At 41.8% G+C, this 22408-nt stretch overlaps 1 protein-coding gene across 2 annotated transcripts; it reads right to left on the bottom strand.

Moving 5' to 3' along the window:
* Positions 1 to 67: 67 nt before the first annotated feature.
* LOC111955319 (CUB domain-containing protein 1-like) lies at positions 68 to 17456 on the bottom strand. Of its 2 annotated transcripts, none has more exons than XM_023975521.2 (11): positions 17232 to 17456; positions 8030 to 8263; positions 7404 to 7754; positions 7073 to 7282; positions 6542 to 6901; positions 6027 to 6389; positions 5553 to 5750; positions 4958 to 5320; positions 3961 to 4317; positions 1602 to 1686; positions 68 to 1466 (listed from the first exon to the last, which is right to left on the bottom strand). In XM_023975521.2, exons 1-11 carry the CDS (start codon positions 17296 to 17298, stop codon positions 950 to 952), a joined length of 3105 nt encoding a protein of 1034 aa, XP_023831289.1. In that variant the 5' UTR covers positions 17299 to 17456; the 3' UTR covers positions 68 to 949. The 2 variants fall into 2 exon arrangements, with proteins under 2 accessions (XP_023831289.1, XP_070292193.1); XM_070436092.1 differs by lacking the exon at positions 17232 to 17456 and adding an exon at positions 8822 to 9557 and having other exon boundaries at positions 69 to 1466.
* Positions 17457 to 22408: the final 4952 nt, after the last annotated feature.

Here is a 22408-nt window from a genome sequence, read left to right as displayed (position 1 = left end):
TCCAACTATTACACATTACTGAACAAAGAAAACATCTTAGGAAGACACGTTCATTTAACATGTATCAAATCTTAATATTGTAGCGGGAAAAGTTATTTTTATTTTTTTTTACCTTCGAACAGAGATGAGACAAAATTGTAAACACAAACGTTTATTACCGCAAGAGGATTGTCATAATCTCATAATTGTTTAATTCCTTTAAACGGTAACCTCTTGGTAACTACTCCAATGAAAACAATCATCCTGTCTTCCGTGGTTGAAGTTCCTGTTGTTATAAACTACAAGCCAGGACTTAAGGTCACAGGTTTTAGACAAAGGATGAAAGAATGTCACTTTTCTCATCACAACAAGACACCTTCTGAAGCAATATCGTTTTGGATCGATTCCCTTATCTATCCTAGATACAGTATTATTCACAATATCACACTGTACTCAGACCACTCAAAATGTCTAAGGAATTTATAAAAATACAAAAATTGGCAGAGAAATTTATAAAAACACATTTACATAGAAAAACCCTTGCCACAAGGCATAAACAATGCAAAAAAATGCTMGGTACAAAACTAACAAACAAAACAAGCATCCCTGCTCTTAAACCCATGACACACCAGTGTCAGGGCAACATTCAATGTATTAAATATATACTAGCATATAAAACAATTAAAATACTATCAAGAAATATACACAAAAACCAAGTAGACCAGTAATGTAAACACAGAAGAGCAGCACCATGTCGAGCTTGGAGGAAACAGACTGAGGCTCCAATGAAAGGCAGTAATAGTAATTTGTCTGATGGTTTTTGTGCAGTAGGCACAACACCACTAATACAGACTCCCTGAATGTTATGCAAAGGCACATTTACACCCCATTTCTCCACTACAGTGAACCTGAAACACTTTGAGCTATGTGAAATGAGTAAMAGTAGTCCATCTCACAGTACCGCCTCACGCTAAATGGGTCCCTCCCCCTTCGAGTCGATGAAGGTCTCTGGATTTAGGATTTGGTCTGCCCCCGACAGTCTAATCGTATTTATATCCCCAGTGCTCTTGAACGTGTACAGCTCATTGTCTACCATCCTGCGGTCCATGAAGCCCATGCTGTCCTGGCGGTCAATGGGTGTGCGAGGTCTCGACGGGATGAAGGTTTCCGACGGGTCCAAGAAAGGTCTATACTCGTCCAGTTCAGGCTCATGGTCTGCAGCTGTCTCTGTGATCTCTGGCACTCTGTCCTGGAGCGCCATGAATGTCCGATAGGTGTCGACCGGCTGTCCTTGGAAGTGGTCCTGGATGGTGCCCACGTAGCTGGGCTCGCGCAACAGGTGGCTGTACACCATGGTGTCTTCGATGGAGGCGTAAACGTGAGGCTCGCTGTCGGACCGAGTTTTGGGGAACACATGGTCGCCTGGGATGAAGATATTCCCTTTCCCTATGTAGATGGAAGCCTCTTTGACCATCATTCTTCTCTTCCTGTAAAGCACGAAAGAGGAATACAGATGGTTGAGTCAAGCAGACACCACACTATGGGGGGGGGGGGGGCAGTCATAAAATGACCTCAACATCAAAGCTATATATAGATTGTTATGGTAAGGCAGGTGTTCTCACCTTAACACCAAGAAGACTGTCAGCACAATAAGCATAAGGAGCAGCACTGCTCCCACAGCACCCAGGATGCCACTCAKGAGCAGCTCTACAGAGACACACACGAGAAAGAAAGAATCATGATTACATATGGTAAGAATGAGACAAATATAGCTGCAAGTAGCAATGACATGAGGTGCTGGCTTATGAGCAGGCTGGAACACAGTTGCATAGAAGCATTATAAACCCTTTGAAACGATTCAAAACACTCATCTTTGATGTGTTGTGTTGCTTTTCTAAAATAAACTAGAGACGGTAATACATGCTGAGAGTTAAGGTTCACACCTGAATTGCACGCAGTTTCATTAAAATGTTGTCATACATACACAGTGCCTTCAGACAGTATTCAGACCTCTTGACTTTTTACACATTTTGTTTTGTTATAGCCTTACTCTAAAATGTATTAAATTGTTTCCCCCCCTCATCAATCTACACACAGTACCCCATAATGACAAAGCAAAACAGATTTTTAGAAATGTTTGCTAATTTATTCAACAACAAAAAAAACTGAAATATCACATTTACATAAGTATTTAGACCCTTTACTCAGTACTTGAAGCACTTTTGGCAGCGATTACAGCCTCGAGTCTTCTTGGGTATGACGCTACAASCTTGGTACACCTGTATTTGGGGAGTATATCCCATTCTCTGCAGAGCCTCTCAAGCTCTGTCAGGTTGGATGGGGAGTATTGCTGCACAGCTATTTCCATGTCTCTCCAGATGTTAGATCGAGTTCAAGTCCGGGCTCTGGCTGGGCCACTCAAGGACATTTAGAGACTTGTCACGAAGCCACTTCTGCGTGTGTCTAAGCTGTGTGCTTAGGGTCGTTGTCCTGTCGGAAGGTGAACCTTCGCCCCCAGTCGAGGTCCTGAGCGCTCTGGAGCAGGTTTATCATCAGTAGTCTCTCAGTCCGTGTTGCTGAAAAACATCCCCACAACATGATGCTGCCGCCACCATGCTTCACCGTAGGGATTGCCAGGTTTCTTCCAGATGTGACGCTTGGAATTCAGGCCAAAGAGTTCAATCTTGGTTTCATCAGACCCTCAAAAAAATGTTGTTTCTCATGGTCTGAGTCTTTAGGTGCCTTTTGGCAAACTCCAAGCGGGGTGCCTTTTACTGAGGAGTGCCTTCCGTCTGGCCACTCTRCCATAAAGGCCTGATTGGTGGAGTGCTGCAGAGATGGTTGTCCTTTTGGAAGTTTCTCTTATCKCCACAGAGGAACTCTAGAGCTCTGTCAGCGTGACCATCAGGTTCTTGGTCACCTCCCTGACCAAGGCCCTTCTCCCCCGATTGCTCAGTTTGGCCTGACGGTCAACTCTAGGAAGAGTCTTGGTGGTTACAAACATCTGCCATTTAAGAATKATGGAGGCCACTGTGTTCTCAGGGACCTTCAATGCTGCAGAATGTTTTTGTTACCGTTCCCCAGATCTGTGCAGCGACACAATCCTGTCTCAGAGCTCTACGGACAATTCCTTCGACCTCATGGCTTGGTTTTTGCTCTGACATGCACTGTCAACTGTGGGACCTTATATAGTCAGGTGTGTGCCTTTCCAAATCATGTCCAATCAATTGAATTGACCTCAGGAGGACTCCAATCAAGATGTAGAAACATCTCAAGGATGATCAATGGAAACAGGATGCACCTGAGCTCAATTYCGAGTCTCATAGCAAAGGGGTTGAATACTTTAAATAAGGTAGTTCTGTTTTTTATTAAATGTGCAAAAAGTATCAACATCTGTTTTTGCTTTTTCATTATGGGGTATTGTGTGTAGATTGCTGAGGGAAAGAAGTATTTAGAATAAGGCTGTAATGTAACAAAATGTGGAAAAATTCAAGGGGTCTGAATAATTTTCGAAGGCACTGTGTGTGTGTGTATATATATATATATATATATATATCTCAACACCTGCTTTGACACAAAGAGAAGTTGAGTTATTAGGGTTTGATTGAGAGCGCAGTATTTATTTCTTAGAAAGTTGTGATTTTCTCTTCCATCTCTTGACATATCGCGCAGCTTTTTTCACACTTAGTAGAGGGATGAACATATATTCTGAGTTGAGTCAAGCTTCGCTGCCAGCACCCCTAAAATCTGTGTTGAACAGAACATAAAGTATCCCTAATAACGTGTATTGATGTCATTTAAGATAGACATCCAATTTTAAAAAACTATTATTGATTTATTTTTGCCCTCATTTTAGATCTCTTAAGAGTTATTGAAATAACCAAAAAGGTCTTGTGAGACGAATGCTAGAATTATGCAGATATCTTAGCACAAACATATTCAGTCACAACTCTATCGTAACAATACAAACAGGTCCCTTACTGCTAGTCTCCTGCAGGGTAACCATGCTGAGCACACTGAAGTGTCCGTTCTCCGGCATACAGTTGGACATGTTGAGATAGAAGCTCTCAGRGACCATCAGCTTGTYCTCTGCCTCCTTATCCCCCCTGCGACTCAATATCTCCTCTGGAGAGGCCAGGGTCTGCACCTTGATGAACGTGTGCCCCTTGCCACACTTGGGCTGGCTGATGTTGGTCAACAGCAGGTCGGCCTGGAGGTGGCCCGGCAGATTGATGATCCAGGACACGGTGGAGTATGGCTTCATGCCGCTGGGCCAGTTTGGGGTGGCCAGGAGGGCAGGGGAACCCATTCTGGGCTGGACTGTATATATGATGCTGTCTGAGGGACAAAAGGAAGTGACGAAGAACAATACATTTTCAATACAGTTTGAACACAGAGGTTGAAGAGAGTGAGAATGTAAATTTTCCATTGAACCAATTTTAAAACAAATCCCCTTGCCATTCCTGTATGTCTGTGCCCTCTTGTGGATGTTACCCAAGGAACCATAAAAAGGTAAGTGAAGAGAGTATTAAAGTAACTGTTTCCAGACTTCTATGAAATATGACCTATAATTAATTACAAAATGAGTGAAATTCTTATCCGTACAATTTTGTTTAATTAAGTATGTTCAAAAGCAGCGTTTCTGTGTTGGAATGGTGGTGGTGTACCCCAACAACAGAATGGTGTGGGCTTATACCGGTCATTAAAAACATTAATTAGAAATAGACCGCTGATTGGTCAGCTCATCCTCCTCATGCGTATGACATCATACTCTGAGGAAACGGAAAGCATTTTTGAAACTGTCTGAGATAAAAGTTTGAAGTGAATTTATGCTTTGGCCACCAATAGAGGTACAGGATGAGTCAACAACATTATTTGGGTATGAGTTAACAGAACTGTTAAGTGAGATTTTCACTGAATAGTTACTTTAAAAGATTTTTTTTTTTTAAGAAAAAAACTGCGAAACCAGTTAGCATACCTGAGATTTCTTCACTGAAGGACACATTGAGGAAAGGCCCTTGAATCAGGCTAAGGTCCTTCGCTGTGGCAGTAATAGAGACGTTGGAGTGCACTTGGATTTTGCGAATGATGCCTTCGGAGCAGAAGTAGCCAATGGAGGACCCATCACCCTCTGCTACGTGAAGGGAGACACTGCCATTGCACTCCTGTCCTGGCAGGGACTGCCTGAGGTTTCCTGTGGGGGACAGTAAATCCACGGTGCCATATACTGGGATAATGACGTGACAGGTGAAGCTTTGGAGTAGCGTAGGGAGGCACGTCGGCATTTTAGGGACCGTGAGGAGAGTCCCAGTCACRGAGCACGAGTCTAAACTCTGGCATCCTGGAATAGATCCACAGAGGCTTGAGATATTATAATGAGTTTACATACATTCATATTCTTAGTCCATCACATCTTTAGATAATAAACAAAACACAAAGACCATTTGTTCTAGCTTTGTCACAAATGTACTCTAATAAGAAGCTTAAGTGAGAATGGCATAGACACGATCCATAGTCGTTTCTATGTTTTGGAGGCAACACATGCAACGCTAATGTATGCATTGTTACAGTACCTATGGTTTTTACGGCTGTCAGGCGTAGGTCTTCACTCGGACAGTCCAGGAAAGAAAGCCTGGCTTTGGTCCCTGAGGGAACTGTGATCTTCTCCTGGAGCACAGAGTCCTTCCTCATCTCACAGTAGGGGTCCGATCCCCTCTTCTCAAAGTGGAGGACTAGCCTTTCATCCTCTGACAGATTTACAGTGCAGAGAACTGACCAGGGAATAAAAGACAAAACAGGCACAATCATCTTCTGAGAAATAGGTCATCGATCACCACTCAATTAATTTGATTGAATGAATGATCAGGCTAATTTTAGGCTACAATATGTTTTTTAAACATTTATAATGGAAATATTAGTTATATTGGTTTGGAAAAGTCTAGGGTTGGTTTAACAGATTGCATGTATAGAATAAAGAAGCATTTTTGGATATTGCTTACAACACAAATCATGTCATAACAATTTATGATTGCCAATAGCCTTTGTACCTGGATGGCCGCTCCTCATCACCGAGACCCTAAATTTGAGGGACAGGCCCGGTTTGGTCCTGTCGGTCTCACAGTTAAACAGGGTCATGGTGAAGCTGCCCTGCCTGTGTGTTGGCTGGGGGTCCGCCAGGTTCTTCTGGATGCCCACCTTCCCACGCGCCTTGTGGTACATCACCATCACTTCCTTCTTCTGGCAAAGAGACTCTGTGTGATTCAGGAAGTTAACCGTGTAGTTATGCATGCCGGGCACCGTGAAGTCCCACCTCATCAGGTCGTCATCAGGGAAACCTCTAGGGTAGTTGGCTGAGAAGAAGTCTGTATCTGACACCCCTCGAGGTAGGTTGACTTTTACCACAGCCAGCACTGGAAGGAAAGGGGGTTAAATGAGGTATAATGACATGAGTAATTCTGTAAAGGGAGGTCTCCCGAATACATACAAGCTAATAGAGATTAACTCAGTGACCTCAACAGGCATTCATTTTTTATGGCTCCTCCAACAGCTGCCAGACACTCACTTTTAATTTCCGGTCCGACGGTGACCTTGAAGTCCAGCGGCTCCTCCAGCTTCCTATCCCTAGGGACCTGCAGGGACACCCGGCCCTTGTACAACACCTGGACCCTAGTGATGCTGCCGTTTGGGCAAAAAATGCCGATGGTGGCGAGCCCGGTGCGCTGGTACGTGATGATGGCGTAGGTATGCTCGTCAGGACAGGTCTCAGAGGGTGGAATCTGTCTCATTCCCGGCGATGGGAAGTCCAGCTGGAAGGAAAGGCCAGGTGGAACTTTCAGGTCCCAGGTGAAGGTTCTGTTGAAGTCTGGGAAGAGGGAGGACTCCGCCTGGACGATGTTCCCGCTGCAGGTGATCTCTGTGCAATCTGGAGGAGAAAAAATATTGTATTCGTGAAGCTAACAGATGAGCAGCTTTTGCACTTTCGAGACTATTTCATTGGGTCCATTGTGTTAGGCATGCTCAATCAAATGCTACTAGAAAACCGGTCAGATCAGGGCCCTGTTTAGGCCAGGAAAATGGGTCTGAGGTGTCTTACCAATCTCCCTGTTGATCTCTACACTGAAGACATCTTGTGGCTGTRGGCAGGTGAACTTCACAGAGGTGTTGCGGGCAGCTCTCAGGACGAGTTCTTTGGGGTTGCAGGTAGGCCCSTCCCCAACRCACACACTGCACTCTTTRGCTTTGGTGTTTCTGCTGATGGTGACGATAGTGTCTGGCTCTGGAGTCACGGAGATCATCCGGCTCTCTGAAGAAAATTTGAAACGTAAGCACTAATTTATAGATCTGATTTCAACAAAAGATCATTCACTGTACATACACTTCTCACATTAGACTTAGACATGAACAGAACAGTTGAAAGAGCTTACGTTTCTTTATTGGTTTGGCCGTGAATATAGAGGAATCCACCTCTCGGCCTTTTTGAACTTGCAAAGACACCGTGGCTTGGCTCGGTATATGAAGGTGAGCCACGAGGCCATTCTTGCAGTATGTCTGAGTTTTGACCTCTCCTTCAGTGTTGGTCCTGGTTACAGTGTACTGGTAGCCATCTTGACACAACTCTGATTCAGTCATCTCCTTCAGCCTGTCAACAGGGAAGTCCAAACTCATAACGGTCTTCTCCGGCACACTTAGGTCCCAGACGAGTGTTCTAATGAACTCTGAGAACAGGGAAGGCTGAGCCACACCTGTGGCAGGGCTGCAGGTGTCATTGGTGCATTCTGGGTAAAATAAAATCACATAACAGGTAAGACGGGAAGAAACCTAAACAAAACCTGCTTAACGGTTCACCCTTGGGGCCAGATCTAAAAGGTAGCCTTAGCTGTTTTTAATGCAGCATCGTCGCTGACAACTACCACCCCAGGATGTCAAATTCTGAAGCATCTGCCTGTGTTGTACATATTTTTGACTGTGTAAATACGGCAATACTGGTTTGATCGAATTGAGCTGGCAGTCTAAAATGAAATCCAATACTACAAAGTTTCTCTAGACTCACTGATTTTCCTGTGGATCTGGATGACGAAAGCACTTTGTGGTGGTTCAGTGCAGTTGAAGAGCAAGGTGACATCCTCATCGGGGACCAGGGCCAGCGATGAGTGACAGGTCATCTGGGTGTCATTCTCAGCGCCATTGACCTTGCATACGGAACACTGTTCCAATGGAAGGAGCAGTGAGGACGACACAGTCACAGTAGCATCTTTGTCAGGGCGAACGGTCATGCGCAGACATTCTGAGTGAACAGAACGAAGAAAAGGTTATTTTTATATTTTGCAAAAAGTCCAAACTGAAAAGGCTAGTTCACTACTATGTCATTGTATTGAGTAGTACAACTGTTGTTGGAGTCAATGAACAGGCTAAGAGTTTTGAGCTGAAGGTAACAAAAATACATGGAAAAAAAGATTATAAAACAGTGACATAGTAGTTAAGTTTCACTGAACATTGGGAGCAGGCTAGAACCCATTGTCATGTCTGGACKTAAGGCTGCACCAGTTATTTCACAAATACACATCCTTACAGAACACATGTTCCTTCAAAGGAAAATATGAATGGAGGTTCTGGGCAATTCCACGGTAACGGAATTACGCTTTCACTTMGTTTTTTTTCACTTAAAAAAAATGTATGCCAAACAAAAACCATTGATTTCAAAATTTAACAAACCATACAACTCTATGCACAAGGACTACTTTGAACAATTTCCACTGAAAATGTTTCAGTTTCCACTGAAAATGTTACAAAAACCAAACAAGGGCACTGCGTTCATCCACCTCTGGCCTGCTCGCCTCCCTACCTCTGAGGAAGTACAGTTCCCGCTCAGCCCAGTCAAAACTGTTCGCTGCTCTGGCACCCCAATGGTGGAACAAACTCCCTCACGACGCCAGGTCAGCGGAGTCAATCACCACCTTCCRGAGACACCTGAAACCCCACCTCTTTAAGGAATACCTAGGATAGGATAAAGTAATCCTTCTAACCCCCCCCCCCTTAAAAGAGTTAGATGCACTATTGTAAGTGGTTGTTCCACTGGATATCATAAGGTGAATGCACCAATTTGTAAGTCGCTCTGGATAAGAGCGTCTGCTAAATGACTTAAATGTAAATGTAAAATGTAAAAACTAATTTAGTGGAAGAACTGTGCAGATGCAAACTTTGGTAACGGAAATATGGTCAAATCTCTTTTTATGTAAGCACGTTTTCCAAGAACTCTTAAATATCTGCTCTGAATTAAGATTCAAAAGATGTCTTCAGAAAGAATGGGGTGTCAAACTATGACATGGGACCCTGAGTTTGAAAACAAATCTATTTTGGTTATTGAACTACAGCAAATTAATTGGATTTACACCTGGTAACGGAATTATGGTAATGGATTCCTGGTCTGTACTACACAGAAATGCACTACACAGAAATGCACTGCTTCTTGACACAATGCCCACTTAACCCGGAAGCCAGCTGCACCAATGTGTTGGAGGAAACACTGTGCACCTGGCGACCATGTACTGCGCCCGGGCCCTCCATAGGAATCGCTAGTGCGCGATGGGACAAGGACATCCCTGCCGGTCAAACCCTCCCCTACCCCGGACGACGCTGTGCCAATTGTGCGCCACCCCATGGGTCTCCCGGTCGCGGCCAGGTTCGACAGAGCCTGGACTTGAACCCAGAAACTCCAGTGGCACAGCTAGCACTGAGATGCAGTGCCTTAAGACCACTGCGCCACTCGAGGCCCTCATGGGTCATTTTTGATGGAAATGCCCTTCTGTTACAGCGTACTTCCTGTCAATTTGAATGTATCAAGTCCTGTGTCAGGTGACTGGTCTATGCCCAAACTTACCATGGTAGGATCTCTTTTGTCTTTGAATAGCATATCGACACATTAACAATTCAACATTAATAACATACCCAAACAATGAAATATACTCTACCGGCATATCCAAGTTCCAGAGTGGGATCTGATACTTTTACAGTTATAATATAATTTGTACGCATTACCAACAGAGTATCCTCTACCAGGCTTTCACCTTTATATGAAAKCCTGTAGAAGTTCTTGTCAGACAGAGGCTTAAAAAGGGATAGTTCACCCAAATTACACATTGGCTTCCTTACCCTGTAAGCAGTCTATGGACAAGRTATGAAAGCAATCCMTGCCTTGGTTTAAATTCCTTGGCACGGTTTCCACATGCTAACGTTTGAGTAYTTGTGGCACAAATCCWATTCAAGTTATGGGACCGATATTAGCCTTTTTGGCCATAGACTGATTACAGGGTGAGGAAACCAATATGKCCTTCTATAATTTGGGTGAACTATATCTTTAAAGAAGTTAGAGTATCTGGAGACGGAAGCGAAAGCGAGACATCAAATCAAAATACTACTCATATTACAGAGCAAGCGGTAAAGCTTAATATTGTTGCTTTGTTGCAACTGGCTATGTAAAAGGACCCATGAGCACCAAAATGCAAGAGTCTATATTTTTTTGAAAGTAAGGTATATCAAGCAGATGGAAAAGGGTTTTAGAAACATCTACCAGAAAGTCTTAAAAAGGTATTAGAAATACATCAAAACACTATAATGTTGAAGACCCTTGCCAACTAATATCAACATTTATATTAACTTTTGCTAAATTAATTTGCCTCTTGTAAGTAAAAAAAAAATATTGCCTAGGGTCTTGTCATCMTGTTACCAAAAACCCACATACACTATACAGTTGAAGTCGGAAGTTAACATACACTTAGGTTGGAGTCATTAAAAATCGTTTTTCAACCACTCTTGTTAATAAACTATAGTTTTGACAAGTCGGTTAGGACATCTACTTTGTGCATGACACAAGTAATTTTTCCAACAATTGTTTACAGACAGATTATTTCACTTATAATTCACTGTATCACAATTCCAGTAGGTCAGAAGATTACATACACTAAGTTGACAGTGCCTTTAAACAGCTTGGAAAACTCCAGAAAATGATGTCATGGCTTTAGAAGCTTCTGTTAATTGACATCATTTGAGTCAATTGGAGGTGTACCTGTGGCTGTATTTCAAGGCCTACCTTCAAACTCAGTGCCTCTTTGCTTGACATCATGGGACAATCAAAAGAAATCAGCCAAGACCTCAGAAAAAAGAATTGGAGACCTCCACAAGTCTGGTTCATCCTTGGGCGCAATTTCCAATTGCCTGAAGGTACCACATTCATCTGTACAAACAATAGTACACAAGTATAAACACCATGGGAGCACGTAGCCATCATACCGCTCAAGAAGGAGACGCATTCTGTCTCCTAGAGATGAACATACTTTGGTGCGAAAAGTGCAAATCAATCCCAGAACATCAGCAAAGGACCTTGTGAAGATGCTGGAGGAAACAGGTACAAAAGTATCTATATCCACAGTAAAACGAGTCCTATATCGACATAACCTGAAAGGCCRCTCAGCAAGGAAGAAACCACAGCTCCAAAACCACCATAAAAAAAACAGACTACAGTTTGCAACTGCACATGGGGACAAAGATCATACTTTTTGGAGAAATGTCCTCTGGTCTGATGTAACAAAAATAGAACTGTTTGGCCATAATGACAATCGTTATGTTTGGAGGAAAAAGGGGGATGCTTGCAAGCCGAAGAACACCATCCCAACCGTGAAGCACGGGGTGGCAGCATCATGCTGTGGGGGTGCTTTGCTGTAGGAGGGACTGGTACACTTCACAAAATAGATGGCTTCATAAGGAAGGAACATTATGTGGATATATTGACGCAACATCTCAAGACATCAGTCAGGAAGTTAAAGCTTGGTCATAAATGGGTCTTCCAAATGGACAATGACCCCAAGCATACTTCCAAAGTTATGGCAAAATGGCTTAAGGACAACAAAGTCAAGGTATTGGAGTGGCCGTCACAAAGCCCTGACCTCAATCGCATAGAACATTTTTGGGCAGAACTGAAAAAGCGGGTGCGAGCAAGGAGGCCTACAAACTAGATGTCGACCGAATTAATCGGAATGGCCGATTAATTAGGGCCAATTTCAAGTTGTCATAACAATCGGAAATCGGTAATTTTGGATGCCGATTTCTTTTTACAAATATTTAACTAGGCAAGTCAGTTATGAACACATTCTTATTTCAATGACGGCCTAGGAACGGTGGGTTAACCTTTACAGGCTGCAATCCGACGTCGGATTAATATGACAACAGCCACTGCATGCAGACGCGAAATTCAAAATCTATTTTTTTAAAATATTTAACTTTCACACATTAACAAGTCCAATACAGCATTTGAAAGATAAACATCTTGTCAATCCAGCCAACATGTCCGATTTTTAAAAGTTTTACAAGAGAAAACACCACAATATTTTATGTTAGCTCACCACCAAATACAAAAGTGGAATTATGATTATGATTATGGAATTATGATTCAAGTAGCATGCACAAACCAACCGAAATAAACTAAAACCAACCTAAAGAACCCAGAAAAAACTACCTCAGATGACAGTCATATAACATGTTACACAATAAATCTATGTTTTGCCATAAAAAGTGCATATTTTAGCATAAATCAGTTTTACATTGATGCTACCATAAATGCTACCACATAGCTAAAGTCTGAATCCAGACGGGATGCCAGAGAAAATACATACACCAACGTCGACTACTAATTACACCTCATAAAACATTTCAGAAAAACATATGGTGGATAGCTAATGAAAGACAGATATCGTGTGAATAAAGCCAATATTTCCGATTTTTGAAGTGTTTTACAGCGAAAACACAATATATCGTTATATTAGCTAACAACATAAGCTAGCATAAGGCAGCACTAGCATAAATCAAGCGCTAGCCTAGCACAGTTAGCATACAACAGTTCGACAGATATATGAAAAAGCATCCCAAATTGGGTCCTTATCTTTGTTGATATTCCATCAGAATGTTGTAACGGGGTCCAATGTCCAGTAGAGTCTTTAGTTGGGTTCCAAAACGAACTATTTCCCTCTTTGGTTAGCAAGCACAATAGCATTGCGGCGCTAATCTGTCTTTCTTCAAAAAATTCTTCCGTCTCATCACATTCAAAGTCCAGAATAAATTGCAATAATATAATTAAAGTAATTGAAAAAACATACTTTAGGATGATTTTGTGACATGTATCAAATAATATCGAAGTCAGAGATCATATTCACCGTTATCGACCTTCTTCCAGTAGCCGAGACCAAATTATGCTTCGCGCCCGCGAATTTTTTTTTAACTGCGCAGGTCTCACAAGAAGGTGTGTTATTCAGTCCATGGACGAGATATTCGACTGCTTTCAATTCTCACTTCCGCATTACACCCTGATGAAGGAGTGTGACGTGTTCTACGGTCCCAAGTCTAATGACCTTTTATTATAGACAAGGTCTTAAAGACACACATCGCATTTTGGAGAACTCAATTCGGCTGGGAAAATGGCTTGTAAAAATATTCTGTCGACTTAGAGAAAATAATTCAAACCTTTTTAGAAACATAGACTGTTATCTATCCAACAGTAGTAAATATATGCATATTGTAAAATAAAAAGTTTCTTAGGAGGCCGTTTGAAAATGTGCCACATATTTTCCAGTTTTTTTCAATATTCACCTTGCAGCCATAAGAGGTTAACGCCTTTTCAGGGGCAGAATGACAGATTTTTACCTTGTCAGCTCAGGGATTCAATCTTGCACCTTACGGTTAACTAGTCCAACGCTCTAACCACGCCTCACGAGGAGCCCGCCTGTTACGCGAATGCAGTAAGAAGCCAAAGTAAGTTGCTAGCTAGCATTAAACGTATCTTATAAAAAACAATCAAATCATAATCCTAGTTATAACTACACATGGTTGATGATATACTAGTTTATCTAGCGTGTCCTGCGTTGCATATAATCGATGCAGTGCGCATTCGCGAAGAAAAGGAACTGTCGTTGCTCCAACGGTACCTAACCATAAACATCAATGCTTTCTTAAAATCAATACACAGAAGCACATATTTTTTAAACCTGCATATTTAGGCTAAAAGAAATCCAGGTTAGCAGGCAATATTAACCTGGTCAAATTGTGTCACTTCCTTGCGTTCATTCAGGCAGAGTCTCAGGTGTATGTGCACAGTTTGGGCCACCTGGCCGTTGCGAACTAATTTGCCAGAATATTTACAGAATTATGACATAACATTGAAGGTTGTGCAATGAACAGGAATATTTAGACTTATGGATGCCACCGTTAGATAAAATACGGAACGGTTCGTATTTACTGAAAGAATAAATGTTTTGTTTTCGAGATGATAGTTTCCGGATTCGACCATATTAATGACCTAAGGCTCGTATTCTGTTGTGTTATTATGTTATAATTAAGTCTATGATTTGATAGACAGTCTGACTGAGCGATGGTGGGCACCAGCAGGCTCGTAAGCATTCATTCAAACAGCACTTTTGTGCATTTTGCCAGCAGCTCTGCTGTTTATGAATTCAAGCCTATCAAACTCTCCGAGATTAGGCGGTGTAACGTGATGTGAAAAAGTTAGTTACGCGTGCTACGTTAGCGCGCTGGCGTAATTAGCGGTTTCAAACTCACTCGCTCTGGACTTGGAGGTAGTTGTTCCCCTTGCTCTGCATGATACACGCTTGCTTCAGAGGGCTTCGTTGTTCGAGGGTTCCTGTGGTTCGAAGCCCAGGTACGCGAAGGAGAGAGGATGCTCCTCTGGTACACTGGTAATATAAAAGTGACCTATTCATATAAGAAACATCCAATTAGTCAAGCGTATATGAAATTACAAATCGTAGAGAGAGAAATAGTCCTATAATAACTACAACCTAAAACTTCTTACCTGGGAATATTGAAGACTCATGTTAAAAGGAACCACCAGCTTCCATATGTTCTCATGTTCTGAGTAAGGAACTTAAACGTTAGCTTTCTTACATGGCACATATTGCACTTTTACTTTCTTCTCCAACACTTTGTTTTTGCATTATTTAAACCGAATTGAACATGTTTCATTATTTATTTGAGGCTAAATTGATTTTATTGATGTATTATATTAAGTTAAAATAAGTGTTCATTCAGTATTGTTGTAATTGTCATTATTACAAATAAATACTTTTTATTTTATTTTTTATATCGGCCGAATAATCAGTATCTGCGTTTCTTTGGTCCTCCAATAATCGGTATCGGTGTTGAAAAATCATAATCGGTCGACCTCTACTACAAACCTGACTCAGTTACACCAGCTCTGTCAGGAGGAATGGGCCAAAATTCACCCAACTTATTGTGGGAAGTTTGTGGAAGGCGTTTGAAACGTTTGACGTAAGTTAAACAATTTAAAAGGCAATGCTACCCAATACTAATTGAGTGTATGTAAACTTCTGACCCACTGGGAATGTGATGAAAGAAAAGCTGAAATAAATCATTCTCTCTACTATTATTCTGACATTTCACATTCTTAAAATAAAGTGGTGATCCTAACTGACCTAAGACAGGGAATTTTTACAAGGATTAAATGTCAGGAATTGTGAAAAACTGASTTTAAATGTATTAAATGTAAAATCAACAGTCAGTATCTGGTTTTCCACCAGCTGCATTAAGTACTGCAGTGCATCTCCTCCTCATGGACTGCACCACTTTTGCCAGTTCTTGCTGTGAGATGTTACCCTACTCTTCTACCAAGGCACCTGCAAGTTCCCGGACATTTCTTGGGGGAATGGCCCTATTCCTCACCCTCCGATCCAACAGGTCCCAGACGTGCTCAATGGGATTGAGATCCGGGCACGTCGCTGGCCATGGCAGAACACTGACATTCCTGTCTTGCAGGAAATCACGCACAGAACAAGCAGTACGGCTGGTGGCATTGTCATGCTGGAGGGTMATGTCAGGATGAGCCTGCAGGAAGGGTACCACATGAGGGAGAAGGATGTCTTCCCTGTAACGCACAGCGTTGAGATTGCCTGCAATGACAACAAGCTCAATCCGATGATGCTGTGACACACCGCACCAGACCATGACGGACCCTCCACCTCCAAATCGATCCCGCTCCATAATACAGGCCTCGGTGTAACACTCATTCCTTCAACGATAAACGCGAATCCGACCATCACCCCTGGTGAGACAAAACCGTGACTCGTCAGTGAAGAGCACTTTTTGCCAGTCCTGTCTGGTCCAGCGACGGTGGGTTTGTGCCCATAGGCGACATCGTTGCCGGTGATGTCTGGTGAGGACCTGCCTTAAAACAGGCCTACAAGCCCTCAGTCCAGCCTCTCTCAGCCTATTGAGGACAGTCTGAGCACTGATGGAGGGATTGTGCGTTCCTAGTGTAACTCGGGCAGTTGTTGCCATCCTGTACCTGTCCCGCAGGTGTGATGTTCGGATGTACCGATCCTGTGCAGGTGTTGTTACACGTGGTCTGCCACTGCGAGGAAGATCAGCTGTCCGTCCTGTCTCAGGCGTCTCACAGTACGGACATTGCAATTTATTGCCCTGGCCACATCTGCAGTCCTCATGCCTCCTTGCAGCATGCCTAAGGCACGTTCACACAGATGAGCAGGGACCCTGGGCATCTTTCTTTTGGTGTAATTCAGAGTCAGTAGAAAGGCCTCCTAGTTTTCATAACTGTGACCTTAATTGCCTACCCGTCTGTAAGCTGTTAGTGTCTTAACGACTGTTCCACAGGTGCATGTTCATTAATTGTTGATGGTTCATTGAACAAGCATGGGAAAGTGCTTAAACCCTTTACGATGAAGATCTGTGTAGTTATTTGGATTTTTACGAATTATCTTTGAAAGACAGGGTCCTGTCCAGTGTCTATTATTTTGCCCATCTTAATCTTTTCTTTTTATTGGCCAGTCTGAGATATGGCTTTTTCTTTGAAACTCTGCCTAGAAGGCCAGAATCCCGGAGTCGCCTCTTTACTGTTGACGTTGAGACTGGTATTTTGCGGGTGCTGTTTAATGTACCCGCAACATTAAATGTCTACAATGTATTTCTGATCTAATGTTATTTTAAAATGGACAAACAGTGCTTTTCTTTAAAAAACATGGTCATTTTTAAGTGACCAAACGTTTGAACGGTAGTTTATATCAAACTAAAAACGAGTAACCACTTTAGTATATAATTCTTCAGTTTATCGACATATTTTGCAACATTGAGAATAGGAAGGCCACACTCAATACACAACTAGCAACTGATTGTTAACGCCTGCTTGCTAAATTTGAATGTTTTGAACGTTCTCTCACCTGACAGGTTGAGGTGCAAAGTCACAATTCCCAGGAGCGCTCGAGCGCAATTTTTTGTGAGCCGCATGTCCACTGATAAAACAACAAAGAGATGTGCTTAAATGATTCCGGATAAATGTTATCAAACCCACGATATTTGCAATTTATAAAATCCCAGGTTAAAACATTGTCGATGGCGGTGACAGAGCAGTAACTTCCTGATGTACATTACCTGTTAGACGCAGAGGGCGTGTACGCACCATAAATGGGTAACCTGTTGAAACTTGACCGAATATTGTAGTTGACAGGCTGGTCTCATAGACTAGACGTAACATACTAAACGAAAATCCAGGACACTCAAATTAGTATGATACAGTATGTTGAGTATTGGTGTGGTTACATAACACAGAGGTTACTTAAGGCAAAAACAAACGCAGGGTGGTTGATCCGGCGTATAACGTGAACATATGGCAAAACATTTTAGTTATTTAGAAGACGATATCATCCAGAGTGACTTACAGTAGTGAGTGCATACATTTTCATACTTTTTTGTCATACTGGTCCACCCCCCATTCGTGTTCCTATCTCATCATGGACAACTTTAGAATTTTAGCTAATTAGTAACTCTGCATCTACTTAATCGTTTTAAGCTACAGTACCAGTCAAAAGATTGGACACACCCACTCATTCAAGGGGTTTTCTTAATTTTAATATGTTYTACATTGTATAATAATAGTGAAAGCATCAACACTATGAAATAACAGATATGGAATCATGTAATAACCAAAAAAGTGTTTAAGATTCTTCAAAGTAGCCACCCTTTGCCTTGATGACYGCATTGCACACTCTTGGCATTCTCTAAACCAGCTTCATGAGGTATTCACCTGGAATGCATTTAACAGGTGTGCCTTGTTAAAAGTTAATTTGTGGACTGAGCCAATCAGTTGTGTTGTGACAAGGTAGGGGTGGTATGCAGAAGATAACCCTATTTGGTAAAATACCAAGTCCATATTCTGGCAAGAACAGCTCAAATAAGCAAAGAGAAATGACAGTACATTATTGCATCAAGACATGAAGGTCGGTCAATCCAGAACATTTCAAGAACTTTTAAAGTTTCTTCAAGTGCAGTTGCAAAAACCATCAAGTGGGGGGCGGAGCTTGCATGTTGGAGTGAACGGCGGTGTGTGAGAGAGGTTCCTGTAACTGTTTTGCGAAACAATCTAACTTAACCTACTTTACTCCACGTTTTACAACAAACGTCTCTTTCTAATACAATATTGTAACTTTCTATGTGAACCTGCCGAGTAATAGGCGATCAAAGGACAATAAATCCTCATCGGAGGCCTCCGCCCCACCAAACAACAAGACAGACATGGCGGAAGGCACAGGTAACAACGTGACACTTACAGAACTTACCCGGGCTCTGGGAGAATTTCGTGTTGCTATAGCTGAGGATTTTAAAGCTACTATTGCTGAACTGGACACCAAAATCGAGAGCACCATTCGATCGGTTGCTTCGCAGCAGGGGCGTAGACAGAATTTTTGGGGGGTGTTACGTTCCCCAGTTTCTGTRTTGTAGCTTTTGTATTAGAGAGTGTGTGTTTCAGGACATAGCTTCCYGAGTTCTCCCCTCGTCAAGAAGCAGCTGACTCTAATCACCATTGCCACCTGAAGCTATAAAAGCCAGTGTTCTGTTCAGAATGGGGAGATTGAATGTTTTGGAGAAATCATTAGAGAGAGAGAAAGAGAGAAGAGAGAGAGAGAGAGAGAGAGAGGAGAGAGAGAGAGAGAGAGAGAGAGAGAGAGAGAGAGAGAGAGAGAGAGAGAGAGAGAGAGAGAGAGAGAGAGAGAAGAGAGGAGATGAGTAGAGAGAGAGAGAGAGAGAGAGCAGAGAGAGAGAGTAGAGAGAGAGAGAGAGAGTAGAGAGAGAGATAGAGAGAGAGAGAGAGAGAGAGAGAGAGAGAGAGGAGAGAGAGAGAGACGAGAGAGAGAAGAGAAGAGAGAGAGAGAGAGAGAGAGAGAGACGAGAGAGAGAGAGAGAATATTTTTCAATATTTATATCAATGAATTAGCAGACATGTTGGACCATTCTCCAGCCCCAGGACTCACACTATTTGACCAGAGGTGAAATACCTGCTATATCTGCTGATGACTTGGTACTTCTATCACCAACCAAAGAAGGTCTTCAACAGAACATTAATATTCTAGCAATGGCATATTGCCATAATTGGGCCCTGGCAGTAAATTTTCAAAAACACTAAAATCATGATTTTCCCCCAAAAACAGATGTCAGAAACACAAATATAAATTCACCCTGAACAACACCATATTGAACACACAAACAATTAACACCTACTTGGTCTGACCATATCTGCATCGGAAACTTTAATTATGGCAGTGAATGCACTCAAAGAAAAAGCCCGCAGAGCATTGTATGCAATAAAAATGAAATTATTCAAAATCAACATCCCAATTAGAATTTGGACCAAAATATTTGACAGTGTATCCTACCAATAGCTCTTTACGGAAGTGAGGTTTGGGGGCCACTCAATAAACTGGACTTTAAAATGTGGGACAAACATCCAATTGAAGCCCTACATGCAGAATTCTGTCGGAAAATCCCACAAGTCCAGAGAAATACACCAACTAATGCATGTAGGGCAGAATTGGCCCGCTTTCCAGTAATAATGAAAATACAGAAAAGATCATTAAAATTTTGGCTACATCTAAATTCAAGTCCAAATTCAAGTCTGCAATTTAAAGCACTTCAAACCCAAGAGCTGAGCCAGAAACGAGCCCTCTCAGCTCAGCTGGTGTTGGACCTAACCAACCAAGCTGACACCAGCACTGCTTCAAAAGAAAGAATTCCAATAAACAAAATCATGAACCAATCAAAGGACTCATATTTACAACATTGGAAAAACGAAAAAAATCCCAAAGCCGACTAAATTGCTATCTGACCCTAAACAGAGAATATGAATTGGGCTGATTATCTCTACTCTGTCAGAGATACGAAGCAGGACAGATCCTTACCAAGTACAGGCTGAGTGACACCGATTGGCAATAGAAACGCAGACATAAAAGACATGGCTACCCAAAGAGGAGCGTGTATGTGGTCACTGCACCGACAGGGGACAGGTAGAAACAGAGATGCCCTTTTCTCTTTACTGTGATAAATATTCTCACAAGAGATTCATCTATCTCACAGAAATGACTACATTTATTCCAAATTTTACTTATTAAAACCCAGAGGAAACTAAAAGAATACTCATGGGCGAAGGAGCAATGGCTCCTCTTTGCAGCCAAATATGTATTTGCCTGCCATAGCCTGAGGGACACTGAATAATAACATCTGCATAGTAAGCAGTAACTTACTTATTATGACTGTTATTGTTATTACTGTTATTGTTATTACTATTATTATTTATCATTCCAAATAGTAGTGGTATGGGTGGTCAATGGTAATGATAGCAGTTTAAATGATGGTGGTGGTGGGTAGTAGTGGTAAATGATGATAGTAGTTGGTACGTACTTGATGTAATGGTGAAGATGACCGTTATTTAGTTATAAGTTAGTTATAGTTTTAATTTTTTTTTTATCTAATTTTATTACATTACATTCGACTATTGTACTGTTACCATTTATTGTTACATTTTTCATATTTATTTTGTATTATTAAGTCTTACTGCCATTCTAATATTATTTTTTGTCATTGTTTATAATTTTATTACAAATGTATATTGTATACATCGTTGCTTTGGGAATATTGACACAATGTTTTTTCATGCCAATAAAGCAGCTTGAATTTTGAATTTGAATTTGACGAGAGAGAGAGAGAGAGAGAGAGAGAAGAGATGAGAGAGAAAAGAGTTGCATTATAGGCTTGAGATTGACATGTTATTATTTAAATCATTGCTGAGAGAGAGGTTTTATGGCTGAGGGGTTCTAGCATGCTTGGTCGTGAGTATGCACTGTGTTTGTTTGCTTTGTCAAAGCTTCTTTAGTGGCCTGAGTTAGTTCTCACGTTTTGTTGTAAAGTGTTTGTGAAATTGTTAATAATTATATTCTGTTTCATTTTTTCCCAGGGGGGAAGGAGAAGGTGCACCTTTGGGAGTGCTTAGCGCAAGAGGCCCGCGAGCATACATATCCCGTAGTTATATTCAATGTTAGGCACACTAGGTAAGACCTGGGCGGACCCCACCCCTGTATTTTGGTTAGAGGCACCAGGTGGTCTAAGTTAGGTAAGTTAAGTGGGTAGTGCAGGTAGATAGGAGAGGGGGAGCTTTGATTATTTAGCTTTCTTTGCTTTGGTTCCGTCCAGCCCCTTTTCCCCATATTACCGTGTAGGAAATAAATCCTAGTAACGGTAAATTCTGCCTTTGTCGTCCTTTCTCGCACCTACAGTTTCATACCTTTTTTGCTTCACGGGAGTTGAGTTGCAGCAGGGTGTTGCGTTCCTTCTTCTCAGAGGCGTGCGTAACAGGGGGATAGGCCTATAAGAATTTGGATAGGCATTTTTTTCTACTCGTTTATTACATTTATTTTGCGATGTGCACCGTATATTATTTAGTAATACAATCGTTTTATACTAGTGCATAGTACTTGGAGCAACCTCGTTACATATACAAATAATTACCCATYCCARCATATTAAAATAAGACAGTAACTTTAGACCAGTTGCCAACAACATAAAACTCATCTTCAGGTGCACTTTAATCTCGATGGGCAAACAAGCCTATATTTGATGTTACCATTTATACCATGGTGGGCAGTAGTACTATAGTAGTAGTACSTTACCTTTAGTAGACGTATCATAAGGCGCAGACGGCGAGGCTTTGAGTTGAATATGGTGATGATTTCATCATAATCCAATGTATCTGTCAATTCACACTCAAAAGACAGCAAACTGAAGTGCTTCAGCCAGCCGCTTGTCATTGATGTGCGAAGACGATTTTTTTTATCCTAGTTGTTGTTGAGAAAAGTCTCTCCACACTGCATGATGTCATTSGAAGGGTGACAATAAGCCTGAACAGAGAGTTTATATTAGGGAAAATATCCTCAGAGCAGCTGTCAAGTACACTCATTATGGAGGAAAAGTCATTCTTTCCCATGTTCATTTTGCGACTCAACTGCTGAATAAAAACAGTGAATTCAGCATCCTCAATATTAATGATGATCGCATGTGGTCTTCAGCTGCT

The sequence above is a fragment of the Salvelinus sp. IW2-2015 genome, linkage group LG30, assembly GCF_002910315.2.
Source record: "Salvelinus sp. IW2-2015 linkage group LG30, ASM291031v2, whole genome shotgun sequence".
NCBI classification, from domain to species: Eukaryota; Metazoa; Chordata; class Actinopteri; order Salmoniformes; family Salmonidae; genus Salvelinus; species Salvelinus sp. IW2-2015.
Note: the sequence above shows the minus strand (reverse complement) of the source record. Positions and strands in the feature narration are given on the sequence as shown.